The following is a 16,204-nucleotide window of genomic DNA, read 5'->3' as shown; positions in this document are numbered from 1 at the left end:
CTGCTTTCTAGTACATATGTTAAAGACAGGTGGTTCTCCTACATCTAGTTATGCTAATCAACTGGCTTAGCCATATAGTTTCAAAATACAAACATATCTTAACGATACAAGATTTCACTTAAATGCTATTTTCTCTTAGGTTTTTTTAATAATAGGTTATTATCTAAATAATTTGAGACTAAAGATTTGTTCCCTTGGATTGATTTTTTACACACTGATAGATGCTTGCTTGCTCTGGATAACTCCCGAAAGGCTGTCAAGCAGTTGTATATGGAAATGTCAGTAAATGGGTTGCAAGAGTTCCAGAAGCAATTCAGATGGTGGAAGAGGCCACCATCCAAACCTAGTAAGAGTACCCTTCACAATGCAAAGGGATTACCAATCAATCAGGAAAGCAAATCGTTTCTACAATAGCAGTTCTTCTTTTTGTCTAGAAATACAGTATACTAAGAAATAAAGAGGAAAAAAGATAACTGGTTTGGAGGAATGAGAGGTATGGACAGGAAGATTACAGTAACCTTCCCAAAGCCAGCAGTCTACTCTCCCATTTTTGCTCTGAGAAAAAAGCCTGACCGATACTAAAAACAGATTTCTTTTCAATCAGAGAAATATGTAGAAAACTGGCATTTAATTCATATTAAAAAGCGGTTTCAGAGTTGACTTATTAGTTTAAATTAAAGGAAAGAGTTCAGAGAAGTCTGGCTATTTCTTACACAAATAACACAGTAAGATCACATCCCTTACCCTGACGACTTGCCGAGTACTTGTGATGAAAGCTTTTCTTATACTCAATTCGGTTGCATCGAGGTTGAATTTCCTAGGATTTGCTTCGACTATGCGTGGGTCAAAAAGTCAAGGTAAAGCAATTTCATCATCGAAAACCTAACAACCAACATCATGTGAAACCACGGAATCTCTCACAGCAATAAAATCTGGCCCAGCGTTTCTGAACACATAGTCAACTTGACACTAATCATTCTCAAACTTTCTCTGCCCACAGCTAGATGAGGATCCTTGTACCCCGAGGCAGAGATGACCTGCCTGGGTTCACTGCAAACCCATGGGTGTCTGACCACAGCTGAGCTGGGCTCTTCCAGATGCCTGCCAGCACTTTTTTGACTCCAGATCACCTTTCCCAGGACAGCTTTTGTCCTGGGAAACAGCAAGCTATTTTCATTTGCCATTCCAACTCATTCCACTTCTGTCAAGAAGCTAACTCTGCTTCTTAACCTAGAGATCGAGGCTTCTTTCGTGAAGCTTTCCTGCTCTCCTCACCCCCAGCTTGGTTCTGCTGCCCCGTGTCACTCACATGGCTCTCTCTACTTATCTCTTATCATCTGCAAGTATACACTTGTGCCAATATTTGACTAATGTCTGTTTCTCCTGCCCCCAAGTCCCTCTATACTCCCACGGTAAATTCTACAAGTGTTGGTACAGTTTTGCTTATCAATCCAATCTCAGTAACTAACAAAATGCCCAGCACATAGCACACTCAATAACTATTGCTGAATGACGAATATCTATTAAAACTTTTGTTCTCTTTATCTCACAATTTCTCTATCTCCCCCAATCTTTTTCTCATCCCTCCTACCTCGAGGGAAGACATATCTCCCTGTAACTGTGCTTTTGATCCCACTCCCTCACATATTTTGTTCCACTAGTTTTAGAGAACACATTTGTCTCTTAATAATTTAAAAGGTGCCCCGGGGTCATTGTGATTAATAGAAATTATGCACTCCACACATCAACTGCATGTGAACCTGTGTGCTGACTACAGAGTGATCCTGACAAAAGCTAGTTTCCTTTATGTTTTGCCACACTTGGAAAAAAACAAAACAGAACTCAAAACATGCAAATGGCATATCTTCAATCTAAAGTTCTGATTAAATGGGATTTTTCCAGTTAAAAGAAAGGCCATATAATCCAGCTTTTACCATTCTCTGGTCCATCAGTCAGATCAGTGGAGTTACTTAACATTGATAGCATGACTCAGCATAATAGATCTGCTTTAGTAAATGCAGTTTCATGGTACAAGATGCCTCTCTCATGGACACTGGCATTGAACAGGAAAAAGTCTAGAGAAGGATCTTCTTTTGATTTCTAATTACCAATGTATAACACTAGTCTGTATACACCTCTCTGAAATAATGACGGCTAACACTTTCATAGAAGTTCACTGTGTGTCAGACACCATTCTAAGCTCTTTACCTAATAAACTTTCAACAACCCTGTGAGCTAGGTACAACTGTTATCCGAACGTTCTACTGAAGAGCAATGTGCCCAAAGTCACAGTAACTGGCGGAGCCAGGACTTGAACACCCAGTCTGACTCCAGGGTCCAAGCTCAAAATCACTGCACTATGCCACCTTCACATTGCAGGATTTGACTACTCTACCTTAGATTACTGGTCAACGATTTTAAGTGTGTCATGGTACGAATAAGGGCAACATCAATCAACAGTAAAAGGCAATATCTCATCTATGTACTTGAGACATCTGGATGAAACCTGTCCATCTGTCTGCTTGCCTCACGTGGCACAGACACTGCAGAAAAGGATATTGATGGTTTCGTCAAGGTCCTCTAGATCCCACTCTATGCTCCGGAGGTTGTTTCTCAGCTCGTTGGTGGTCCAGTCGATTTCTTCCCTCGTGGCTGTGGATGGGTCCTGGAGGAGCTCTGTCCATCTCTGAAACAATCCCTGTGCAGTGTTGACTGCTTTCTGTACCTCTCTGTATTCAGGTGAAGGGAAAGGAGAGATATGAGACAGTATGTTCCATGAACAACTTATAAGACTTAGGTGAACCTTTACGATCAGACACCATCCTCAGCAACCACCATGCCCCAAAGTGTTTTTAAGTCGTTACGGAAGGCTCTTCATGGACAAATATCAAAGTTCAAAACTTTAAAATAATAGGCTGAGTGTTATGTTCTCAGCTGATTTCAAAATAAAACAGCCACTACTTAAGCAGCTATAATTACCAAGTTTGTGAAGGACAAAATTTAATTTTTCTAACAGACTGTATTTAGAAGTAGTCTAAGAAGCTATAATATAAATTAACTAAAGGGCCGTTAACATTCACACATGTTGCCAGTTGGAGTGAAGTAATTTATATTCAGAAGAAAAGGTTCTAAAACAACTTTCCTTTTCTTGGGGAGGTTCGTGTGGAAGGCGGGTAAAAAAAGATAGAAGGAAGGGTTACTCTTACACAGCTAGTCTTTTAGAAGGCAAGTATTTTAATCTGAGACATTTTAAAATCCAACATCTCATTAGAAGATTCCTAAACATTATTAGCTTTAAATTTATCTACTTTCCTGGATTAAGCAACTCTGTACAGCAGATTAGTGTGCTTCATGTTTAGTGAGTGAGACTAGGCCATTAAGAGCTATGGCCTATTTTGCTTTCAGATTAGATACAGTCACAAGGAGTCTTAAAAACTCCTCCCCTGCCCCTGCCATTGGGCCAATATCCACCATTTAAATATTATAATCTAACACTACCACATATAAAAGCCAAAAAGGACTCATTTTATAATCATGGTCTCTTGTGTACAAAGATTATAATCTTCATGCTCCTAAGCTAAGAGATCTGTTTTGATCCTTCTATGATTTCTTAACCAATTCTTCTGGGTGTTCAATCAGTGTGTTCGTTATCTATTGCTTTAAAACAGAAATTGCACGCATCCTATTCCCTCTGACATTTCAAGTACCAGAGGAGACAGAACTAACAAAATGAAGAAAGGTGCCTTACAATATCTTGGACTGTGAATACTGATGAGAGCTAAAAAGCTGAATGTTAAATAGAGAATACAGCCATTGGGCCCGGCTGAATAAATCACTGAGCTACGCGGCCAACAATGAATCTACCAAGGTTATGTTCATAACCACTTCATGGGTTAGGCAAGTCCCCTCATTTTTCCTCTCACATCAGTCTTATGCTTTTACTGCTAAAGAGAAACTCTATTTGAGACAAAAAGAGGAAGGACTAAGTGAGATGTCAATCTGCTATTTTTACTCTTGACTGAGGTTTCTGGCTGATTTGGTAAAGAAAGAGGTATACATTTTGCCATAATATGAAGTACTTGGTTTATTTGTAAGTGTTGAATATCCTCTACGACAACAGAAGACAGAGTTTAAAAGGTATCTAAAATGATATCTGGGCTTTCCCTGGTGGCGCAGTGGTTGAGAGTCCTTCTGCCGATGCAGGGGACACGGGTTCGTGCCCCGGTCCGGGAAGATCCCACATGCCGCGGAGCAGCTGGGCCCGTGAGCCATGGCCACTGAGCCTGCGCTCCTATGCTCCGCAACGGGAGAGGCCACAGCAGTGAGAGGCCCGCGTGCCGCAAAAGGGGAAAAAAAAACAAAAAACAAAAAAACCAATTAAAATAATATCTCATTCTAAAGAATATGAAAATTATCAGTTCTGTAAAGGAAATTTGAATTCCTTTTTGAGAACTAGAAGCCTCAGGCTAGGGCATACCACGTTCTCCACACCAGTAGACGAATAGGATGCCGGAATTAAACTCTTAAGCAGTGATCCATAAACTTTCTTGGTCTCAGGGCTCTTTTGCACTTTTCAAAATTATTGAAGACTCCAAAGAACTCAGATTAATGTGGACTCTATCTATTGCCACTTACTGTATTAGAAATGCAAACAGATATTTAAAAATATTTACCAATTAATCAAACATAATGATGAAATTACGATATGTTAATGTTTTCACCAAAAATTTCTAAAACAACAATATTTAGTAAGAAGACTGGCACTGATTCACATTTTTGCAAATCTCTTTAATATCTGGTTTAATAGTAGACAGGTGGATTCTCACATCTGCTTCTACATTCAGTCTGTTGACATACGTTTTGGTTGAAGTATATGATGGAAATCCAGCCTCATACAGATAGGTAGTTGGAAAAGGGAAGAGTATTCTAACAGTCTTTTCGGATAATTGTGGATATTCTTTCTTGACACAATACAAAAACTCAACAAGTGGCAGTTTCTTAAAGGTTAGCTGCAATGTGGAAGCTGAAACTGTACCAAAGACGTTGTATATTCTCATACATTACAACCCACTGTTCCATCTTGTATTGTGAATGGATGTTTTACCCACATATGATTTTACAGCATCACGTACTGGTCATTTGTAAAGTATTAGTTTACTGAGCATCAAAGATCTTCCAAATGCTGACTCATTTCACTATACAATATCCAAAATCATATAATAATATCACCACCAATTCCATCAGAAAAACTTAACTACTGGGAATCTGTAAGATGATAGCAGTTGATACGAGCTTTCCAAAATTCTATTTTTTTAAAAAAGCCTCTAATTTCATCATCCACAAAAATACTGTCAGTTGTTTTCCAAGAAGTGACAGGTTCACCTCATTCATTTTTGAGAAAAACTCAAGTTTTTTTAAGATAATTTTGAGATTTGTGAACATACACAAATCTCAATAACCAGTTTACAAGTCATTCTTTGAATAAAAAATGAGATTCTGTGGAGGTAAAAACGAGCTATTTCAGCTCACAGCTGGATCACAGAAGTGCTTTCCCTGGAGTCACCATCTTAGCTCACAATACAGCAAAAGTGTTTCATGCGCTTTCTCATTTTGTCACACAGAGTATTAAATGTGTACTAAGGCTGGGAGAAAACATTTGTGCATTACATGTCTGATTAATGACTTGTGTCTACAATGTATTTAAGAAAACTCAATTTAAAAATGGACAGAAGATCTGAACAGTCGCTTCACCAGAGACGACATACAAATGACAACTAAGCACATGAAAAGATGCCTAATATCATTAGTCATCAGAAAGATGCAAAGTAAATCCATAATGAGATACCACTACAAACTTAGAATGGCTTCACACAACTAACCAACCAATTGACAATGCCAAGTGCTGACCAGGTGGTAGAGTAACTGGAACTCTCATTCTTTACTGGTGGAAATGCAAAACTGTACAGCTACTTTGGAAAACAGTGTGGCTGTTTCTTAAAATTAAACATACAGGGGCTTCCCTGGTGGCGCAGTGGTTAAGAATCCTCTTGCCAGTGCAGGGGACACAGGTTCAAGCCCTGGTCCGGGAAGATCCCACATGCCGCGGAGCAACTAAGCCCATGCGCCACAACTACTGAGCCTCTGCTCTAGAGCCCATGAGCCACAACTACTGAAGCCCGTGCACCTAGAGCCCGTGCTCCACAACAAGAGAAGCCACCGCGATAAGAAGCCCACGCACCGCAACAAAGAGTAGCCCCTGCTTGCAGCAACTAGAGAAGGCTCGCGCACAGCAACGAAGACCCAACACAGCCAAAAATAAATAAAATTTATATAAAACGAAAAAAACATACAAAACATACACTTACAATTATGACCCAACAACCCCACTTCAAGGTGATACAAAAACACACAGGTTCATACAACAACCTGCAAATTCTTAGAGTAGCTTTAGTCATAACAGCCCAAAAGTGAAAACAACCTGAATGTCCTTCAACTAAGGAATGGACAAACTGTGGTACACCTGAACAATGGAATACTACTCAGCAATAAAAGAAACAAACCACAAATACATGCAACAATATGGACAAATCTCAAATGCATTAAGCAACATGTGAGAAGTTAGACTCAGAAGGCCACACATTGTATGATTCCATTTCTGTAACACTCTGGAGAAGGCAGAACTATAGGGACAGAAAATAGATCAGTAGTTGCCAGATGCTGGGCATGGGGGAAGGGGAACACAGAAACTTCTGGGGGTGATGGATCTGTCCTGCAACTTATTTGTGGAGGTGGTCGTTACTGACTATATGCATTTGTCAAATCTCACAGAAGTGTACACTAAAAAGGGTCAATTTTACTGTAGGTAAATTATAACTTTAAAAAAAATGATGAAAGGTGTTCTTGGGACTCAAGGTTTGATAAAATTAATTTTTTTTTTTTTTTTTTTTTTTTTTACTGTTTCATGAAGAACATTCTTAAAGGAATATGATTCTCATTTTTCTTTTTCACTGTGAGGGAGGAATACAATGACTACTAGTACAGTTTGGTGCCACTGCCTTGATTTAGGCTAAGGCACCATCAGTTTGCACCATCAGTGTTATTGTCAACATGATGAGAAAAAGCAAATAACATCTGAGTAGTATCATGAAAAGCAGTTTAAGCTGAGGGGCTCTTCTATGAAAGGATCTTGAGACCCCCTTGGGATCCAAGGGCCACACTTTCAGACTTGAGGGGGCGGAGGGGCAAGTGGGTAGACTCGATTCTAGCAGCACAGAGTGAAATCAAGGAGTCCTTAAGCATGCAAGAACTTGTGCATGTCCTAAAGAAGAAATGAAAGAAATGGCAGGAATTAGAAAAATGCTGCAAAGCAATCCCAGGATGACATTCAAAACCCAACAGGCCTGGCCAGTGACCTGGCTTATTCCACTCTCAATCTCTCTTTTTTTTTTTTAGGACATTCCACCCAAAAACAACAGAATACACATTTTTCTCAAGTGCTCATGGAACATTCTCCAGGATAGATCATATCTTGGGTCACAAATCAAGCCTTGGTAAATTTAAGAAAATTGAAATTGTATCAAGTATCTTTTCCGACCACAATGCTATGAGACTAGACATCAATTGCAGGAAAAGATCTGTAAAAAATACAAACACATGGAGGCTAAACAATACACTACTCAATAATGAAGTGATCACTGAAGAAATCAAAGAGGAAATTAAGAAATACTTAGAAACAAATGACAATGGAGACACGACGACCCAAAACCTATGGGACGCAGCAAAAGCAGTTCTAAGGGGGAAGTTTATAGCAGTACAATCCCACCTTAAGAAACAGGAAACATTTCGAGTAAACAACCTGACCCTGCACCTAAAGCAATTAGAGAAAGAAGAACAAAAAACCCCCAAAGTTAGCAGAAGGAAAGAAATCATAAAGATCAGATCAGAAATAAATGAAAAAGAAATGAAGGAAACGATAGCAAAGATCAACCAAACTAAAAGCTGGTTCTTTGAGAAGATAAACAAAATTGACAAACCATTAGCCAGACTCATCAAGAAAAGAAGGGAGAAGACTCAAATCAGTAGAATTAGAAATGAAAAAGGAGAAGTAACAACTGACACTGCAGAAACACAAAAGATCATGAGAGATTACTATAAGCAACTCTATGCCAATAAAATGGACAACCTGGAAGAAATGGACAAATTCTTAGAAATGCACAACCTACCAAGACTGACTCAGGAAGAAATAGAAAATATGAATAGACCAATCACAAGCACTGAAATTGAAACTGTGATTAAAAATCTTCCATCAAACAAAAGCCCAGGACCAGATGGCTTCACAGGCGAATTCTATCAAACATTTAGAGAAGAGCTAACACCCATCCTTCTCAAACTCTTCCAAACAATATCAGAGGAAGGAACACTCCCAAACTCATTCTACGAGGCCACCATCACCTTGATACCAAAACCAGGCAAAGATGTCACAAAGAAAGAAAACTACAGGCCAATATCACTGATGAACATAGATGCAAAAATCCTCAACAAAATACTAGCAAACAGAATCCAACAGCACATTAAAAGGATCATACACCATGATCAAGTGGGGTTTATTCCAGGAATGCAAGGATTCTTCAATATACGCAAATCAATCAATGTGATACACCATATTAACAAGTTGAAGGAGAAAAACCATATGATCATCTCAATAGATGCAGAGAAAGCTTTCGACAAAATTCAACACCCATTTATGATAAAAACCCTGCAGAAAGTAGGCATAGAGGGAACTTTCCTCAACATAATAAAGGCCATATATGACAAACCCACAGCCAACATTGTCCTCAATGGTGAAAAACTGAAACCATTTCCACTAAGATCAGTAACAAGACAAGGCTGCCCACTCTCACCACTCTTATTCAACCTAGTTTTGGAAGTTTTAGCCACAGCAATCAGAGAAGAAAAGGAAATAAAAGGAATCCAAATTGGAAAAGAAGAAGTAAAGCTGTCACTGTTTGCAGATGACATGATACTATACATAGAGAATCCTAAAGATGCTACCGAAAAACTACTAGAGCTAATCAATGAATTTGGTAAAGTAGCAGGATACAAAATTAATGCACAGAAATCTCTGGCATTCCTGTACACTAATGATGAAAAATCTGAAAATGAAATCAAGAAAACACTCCCATTTACCATTGCAACAAAAAGAATAAAATATCTAGAAATAAACCTACCTAAGGAGACAAAAGACCTGTATGCAGAAAATTATAAGACACTGATGAAAGAAATTAAAGATGATATAAATAGATGGAGAGATATACCATGCTCCTGGATTGGAAGAATCAATATTGTGAAAATGACTCTACTACCCAAAGCAATCTACAGATTCAATGCAATCCCTATCAAACTACCACTGGCATTTTTCACAGAAGTAGAACAAAAAATTTCAAAATTTGTTTGGAAAAACAAAAGACCCCGAATAGCCAAAGCAATCTTGAGAACGAAAAACGGAGCTGGAGGAATCAGGCTGCCTGACTTCAGACTATACTACAAAGCTACAGTAATTAAGACAGTGTGGTACTGGCATAAAAACAGAAAGATAGATCAGTGGATCAGGATAGAAAGCCCAGAGATAAACCCACGCACATATGGCCAACTTATCTTTGATAAAGGAGGCAGGAATGTACAGTGGAGAAAGGACAGCCTCTTCAATAAGTGCTGCTGGGAAAACTGGACAGGGACATGTAAAAGTATGAGATTAGATCATTCCCTAACACCATACACAAAAATAAGCTCAAAATGGATTAAAGACCTAAATGTAAGGCCAGAAACTATCAAACTCTTAGAGGAAAACATAGGTAGAACACTCTATGACATAAATCACAGCAAGATCCTTTTGGACCCACCTCCTAGAGAAATGGAAATAAAAACAAAGATAAACAAATGGGACCTAATGAAACTTCAAAGCTTTTGCACAGCAAAGGAAACCATAAACAAGACCAAAAGACAACCCTCAGAATGGGAGAAAATATTTGCAAATGAAGCAACTGACAAAGGATTAATCTCCAAAATTTATAAACAGCTCATGCAGCTCAATAGCAAAAAAACAAACAACCCGATCCAAAAATGGGCAGAAAACTTAAATAGGCATTTCTCCAAAGAAGATATACAGACTGCCAACAAACACATGAAAGAATGCTCAACATCATTAATCATTAGAGAAATGCAAATCAAAACTACAATGAGATATCATCTCACACCAGTCAGAATGGCCATCATCAAGAAATCTAGAAACAATAAATGCTGGAGAGGGTGTGGAGAAAAGGGAACACTCTTGCACTGCTGGTGGGAATGTGAATTGGTACAGCCACTATGGAGAACAGTATGGAGGTTCCTTAAAAAACTACAAATAGAACTACCATATGACCCAGCAATCCCACTACTAGGCATATACCCTGAGAAAACCATAATTCAAAAAGAGACATGTACCAAAATGTTCATTGCAGCTCTATTCACAATAGCCCGGAGCTGGAAACAACCTAAGTGTCCATCATCGGATGAATGGATAAAGAAGATGTGGCACATATATACAATGGAATATTACTCAGCCATAAAAAGAAACGAAACTGAGCTATTTGTAATGAGGTGGATAGACCTAGAGTCTGTCATACAGAGTGAAGTAAGTCAGAAAGAGAAAGACAAATACCGTATGCTAACACATATATATGGAATTAAAAAAAAAAAAAAATGTCATGAAGAACCTAGGGGTAAAACGGGAATAAAGACACAGACCTACTTGAGAATGGACTTGAGGATATGGGGAAGGGGAAGGGTAAGCTGTGACAAAGGGAAAGAGAGGCATGGACATATATACACTACCAAACGTAAGGTAGATAGATAGTGGGAAGCAGCCGCAGAGCACAGGGAGATCAGCTCGGTGCTTTGTGACAATCTCTTATTTTTAAAAGAGGTTTCATTTTTAGTTTTCACGTAGTAGCATAGACACGAGAAAGTCAAAGTAGTCTTAGTTTACATTTCTAAGACACGTTTTAAGGGATCCCAAAGGTGGGAACTGTCAGCAATGGTTCAGATCTTGAAAAGCCAGAACATGCAGTGTGTCAAGGAATCCTATCTTAAAAGCAACTAACGGGGTCCCTCAAAGTTTAAAACACCTCCCAATTTTTCTTCTTCCAATATCAACTCAGCATAGCATTACCCTGAAAAAGAAGGCATGAATGAAGAGAAAACGTGTGTCACAAACAAAACCTATTTTTAAGCCAAATATTAATGGTAACCAGAATATACCTAAGAACTTAGAATTTCTGAATAGTTTCAAGAAATACAAGACACAATGTAATAATGTACAAGACCCCACCTAGTGAGACAACCTGCTCAATTCAGAACTATTTGTAAATATCTGGGACTAAATATTTAGAATCACCTGTCATTCCAAGTAAATGGATGAATAGGACAGAGGAGTATATAACCACGACAGCTGTTTGATATTTGTGAGGGTTTCAACAGAGAAGAGCTGGTCGAATTTTCTTCACCTACTTTCTCAGGAAAGGTAAGGGAGTTGTTTCTGCATGAACTGGCTAGTTAGGCACTTCCCACACACGCACACCCAGCATCACCTACTCCATGGTTAGTGCTCACCACACAGTGAGCCCATGTGAGCATGCTGCACCCTGTGGGCAGCGCTGCAGCTGCCGACTCCTCAGTCAACAGTGATCCACTTTCATCTGTGCTCTCCAGAAAGGTCAAAATCACAAGATATTGCCTCTATTTCCTGTAGAGTTAGGTGCAGCTCTTTTCAGGTTGTTCTTCCAAGTGCGTAATGGGAATGATTAAAGTCTGACACTCACAACTTTCTATGAGGGGCCATGTATACCTTGAATTTTTGGAGCTCTTCAGTTTAGCAATCTTCTTGGAAAATAATAATCTGCTCACAGACAGCTTTGGGTATCATGTCTGACACCATTTCACCGAAAACGTGCTAATTGCTTTCCTAGGAATTACAGGTTTAGCTCCTGACCCAGAGAAATCTTTCAACCCACTGAAGGAGAGAGATGGCTATCTCCTACAACAGTCAAGCAGACGTTCTGCTCCTATATCTGTTGCAGATGCTTCCAAAGTCAGTTTTGTCTTACACGTTTCATGAGTAACAAGAGTCACAGCGTTGGAAATACTACAGATGAGCCTCTTTCCCTTGCTGTCCACCAAACGGCCCATCGAAATGATGGGACCCATCATATCCTCATGGATATGAACTCCTTATGACCACCAGAATGAAGGTCCTTCACTGCAAGCCGTGCCAGTGCCCATGGGACCACCTGTAACACAGAGCTTCTTTCTTCTGACAGTAAGCAACTGTCAAAAACGGAAACACAGTCCACATCTTGGAAGAATGTATCTTTCAGGCAAAAATAAAGCTTTCATCTAAGCTTTCAAAACCAGATTCTTCCATTCCTTATAAAGAGTTGACACTGGCAGGACCAACCAATCCAGTTTTGGTTTTTGCCACGCCATGTGGCATGTGGGATCTTAGTTTCCCAACCAGGAATCGAACCCGCATCTCCTGCATTGGAAGCACGGAATCTTAACCACTGGACCACCACGGATGTCACCCAGTTTTGTTTTTTGTTTTTTTGTTTTTTTGTTTTTGCAGTACACGGGCCTCTCACCGCTGTGGCCTCTCCCGTTGAGGAGCACAGGCTCCGGATGCGCAGGCTCAGCGGCCATGGCTCATGGGCCTAGCCACTCCGCGGCATGTGGGATCTTCCCGGACCGGGGCACGAACCCATGTCCCCTGCATCAGCAGGCGGACTCTCAACCACTGCGCCACCAGGGAAGCCCCCCCAGTTTGTTTTTGAAGCCAGCTCAGCACTAACCCCTGGTCACTGCTAGTTGAGCCCCTCCCATATAACATTCCAGTCTGTTCCACCATGGTAAAAGGTTCACCATCCCAACCAACCGTTAGGGCTTCAGGCAATACGTCCAGATGTCCATAAAATAATTTATCTGGATCTCACTAAATTTGTTGGTAAGATGGGAGGAAGAAGTATTTTAGCCATTAGGGAGCTTTTGTTTCCCGGAATCTGTCATTCAGTTGGGCCAACGAATTGCAGGATAACCATAGCTGCAGCCTCCATCAGCCTTTTGATTTCTCCTTTCTTCTTTGACCATGCTGATAGGCTCTGAACTGGCATCCGTCCCAGTTATTGTGGTTGTATAACAGTTACCCCAAAACTTAATGGCATCAAACGACCATTTGTTATGGGGAGTCTGTGGGTCAGGAATTCATGCCAAACGCAGAAGAGATGGCTTGTCCCCGCTCCACAATGTCTGGGGCCCCAGCTGAAAGACTGCCAGGCTGGGGCTGCAGAAGCAGGTGCTCCTCGGTAGTATCTCTGTGTCTGCGCAGTCTCTCCACATGAGTGCCCCAGCAGAGTGGCTTCAGTAGAGCTGGACTTGTGTCCCAAGTCAGAAAGATGCAGGTGGAAGCTGAACTGGTTGGTCGTCTTTTGTGACGAAAGCTTCAGGAGTCAAGCGGTGTCATTTCTGCCTCATTCTGTCAGTCGAGGCAGTTACAAAGGTCTGCCTGGGTTCAAAGAAAAGGAATGAGGACCCCAGCTGGATAGAAGAATGCCAGCTTCACAAGTTAAGAAAAGCAAACGGGACAGGATATATATTGGGGCGGCCACCTTTGGAAAAACACAATAAGCCACAACACCTATACCTGGGGCAGCACCCATCCTGCATGTCTCTTTACAGTGGGGTCCCTGTTTCATCAACACCCTGAGAGGCTAGTGAAGGCAGATGGTTTCCACTCTACTAATGAAACCTGAAAAACCTAGGCTGGGCAAACCTCTGCAGCCCTATCACCCTTCTACCCCATATCCCACCAACCTGTTCTACCACCAACCCCTTGGGCTAGGTGAGAAGCTCTTTGTACTCCTTGACTTCCACACTCACATCGTTTGTATTTAAAGGGAAAAACACACATACCCTGCACTTGACCTTACTGCCATTTCCAAATTCAACTTCACTGTGATAATATCTTTCGCAATAATTCTCCTGGAGGGGAAAAAAAAGAGTCTTCACTTAGCTTCCTATAGTTATATCCAATTTTGACCTCAGCCTGCTGCTGCTTCCACAATGCCCCTGGGATAGCACTACTGCCACCAATGACACTGCAGGTCAAAGTCGTGGGTGACTTGAACTCGTCCTCATTTCCAGTGTACTTGACACCACAGCCTATTTTCTTGAACCTCTCACTTCCTTGTTTTTGTGACATTGTGCTCTTCTAGTTTCTACTAATTTTCTCTTTCCTCTTCCTCCACCTGGTCCCAGTATTTCTCAGCACTATTTTTATAGCTTCTAGGTGCTCATCAACACTAGCAGGTTCAAAAGATTCCTTGAAGCTGATGACTCCCCACTGCATTTCCAATCCTGACCTCTCACCCAGGACTAATTCCCATATTTTCAGCTGCCTACAGGATCATTCCATTTGCCTAAAACCAAACCAATCATATCCTCCCTACAAAACAGTAAATATTCATACAACAAAATGAAACAGAAAAAAAAAAAGCTTCCTTCTCTAACTTCCTCATTTTAGTCAACAGTAACACTATTTTCCAAGATCTGAAACTTGTCTAGACAAGCATCATCTTTGACTCTTCCTCTTACTTCTCACCCTGCACAACCTCTACTTAAGCTGCATCACTGGATTTTAGATCTAGAAGGAACTTTCACGATAACTAGTCTGCACTCATTAAACAAATAAGAGAACGGGGGTTCAGACTTCTTGTCTTCTGGTCTCTAGTTCTGCTGACCCAGAGCATGAGGGGCCTTCCAGTACCAAGACCTAATTCAATCCCATCTTTGCAAAGGCTCCAGACAAATCTATTTTCTTTGTGGAATCAGAAGACCCGGGTTTGAGCCCTCAGAAGTTGTTAGACCATAGGCAAGTGCCATAGTAACTTGCTAGTTAAAACCACCTCCTGATTAAGAATTTACAATAGGAAACATTAACTTTAAACTCCTCAGCTGGGTATTCCACGCCTCCTCCACCCCAAAACTGGCCGACTTTAATCTCCAACCTGATTTCTCACTGAAACAAAATCTGTTTCACTTGGCAGGTCTTCTTCCCATCCTCCCTTTCCTCATTCCTGGCTCTACTGTCACTCGCTGCTTCCCCAGCTGGAAGAGTCCTTACACCTCTGCAAATGAAAAGCAGACATTTCCTTCAAGGCCCAGATTGAGGCCCTCCTTGCTTCACTAAAGTGTCACTGACCAACATTCCCCCTGGGGGTCTTGCCAAGTTTTTTCAGTCTCCACAGTATCTCAGCTCTATTCCAAACTCTTATACGCAAAGCATATTGTCTATCACCTACACTGTTTCACATATCTGCACAGTGTTCTCCAAACCAGACTATAATTTCAGGAGCCAAATAGAGTTATTAGGCATTCAATAAATGCCTAATTCAATATAACAAATGTCTGCAAAGTGGTTTTTACAGTGAAACATCTGATTGGGGAATTCCCTGGTGGTACAGTGGTCAGGACATCGTGCTCTCACTGCTGAGGACCCGGGTTCAATTCCTGGTCAGGGAACTAAGATCCCATGAACCACACAGCACAGCCAAAAAAAAAAAAAAAAAGAAAAGAAAGAAAGAAACATCTGGCTGATTTTTAAAAAGTAGAAAATGAGACCTGACTTACATTCAATTTTACTGGATAAAATTACTCTGTAAATAAGGATAATTTTTTCACAGTGACTATACCAATAAACAGTTTTTTCAACAGTGTGACTAAAATGCACAATGCTTGCCTTCAAGGAGCTCATAATCTAGAGTTTAACAGTCTGTACACACAGACCACAGATGGTTAGAGAATAATGCAGTGTAACACACACTATCTTGCTCATCTGCTTGCTTACGCCTTTATTTCAACACAGATCCACAGCCAAGAACCTGGAAATAAAACTGTCCTTGTTCGGGCACACAACGGCTCCAAATCAGCAACATATTAAAGAACCACAACATTCATGCCTTTTACCTATAGGAGAGGCTCACTTGGTACCAAAATACTCTCATATCCCACCGCTCAATTTCTTAGTGGCTTATTCTGATTAGAAGTTGCAAACAAGAGAGGGGAAAAAAAACTACAGAACCCAAAACTCAAAATGGGCTCACTCATCAAACAAATA

The 16,204-nt window shown here is 40.5% G+C and overlaps 1 protein-coding gene across 2 annotated transcripts in view; it reads right to left on the bottom strand.

Annotated features, from left to right (window-relative positions):
• STX6 (syntaxin 6) overlaps positions 1–16,204 on the bottom strand; it is a gene marked incomplete at its 5' end in the record, with an annotated part of 43,747 nt that overhangs the window by 20,289 nt on the left and 7,254 nt on the right. Inside the window, 3 exons of one of the 2 annotated variants that reach the window (XM_079696867.1) lie at positions 745–833; positions 2,539–2,729; positions 12,885–12,940. In XM_079696867.1, the coding sequence (XP_079552993.1) occupies positions 745–833; positions 2,539–2,729; positions 12,885–12,940 (336 nt within the window). Of the gene's footprint in view, positions 1–744; positions 834–2,538; positions 2,730–12,884; positions 12,941–16,204 lie in introns of those variants that run through there. The other variant, XM_079696868.1, reaches the window with a different exon arrangement.

This window comes from Hyperoodon ampullatus (genome assembly GCF_949752795.1).
Source record: "Hyperoodon ampullatus genome assembly, chromosome: 2".
NCBI classification, from domain to species: Eukaryota; Metazoa; Chordata; class Mammalia; order Artiodactyla; family Ziphiidae; genus Hyperoodon; species Hyperoodon ampullatus.
Note: the sequence above shows the minus strand (reverse complement) of the source record. Positions and strands in the feature narration are given on the sequence as shown.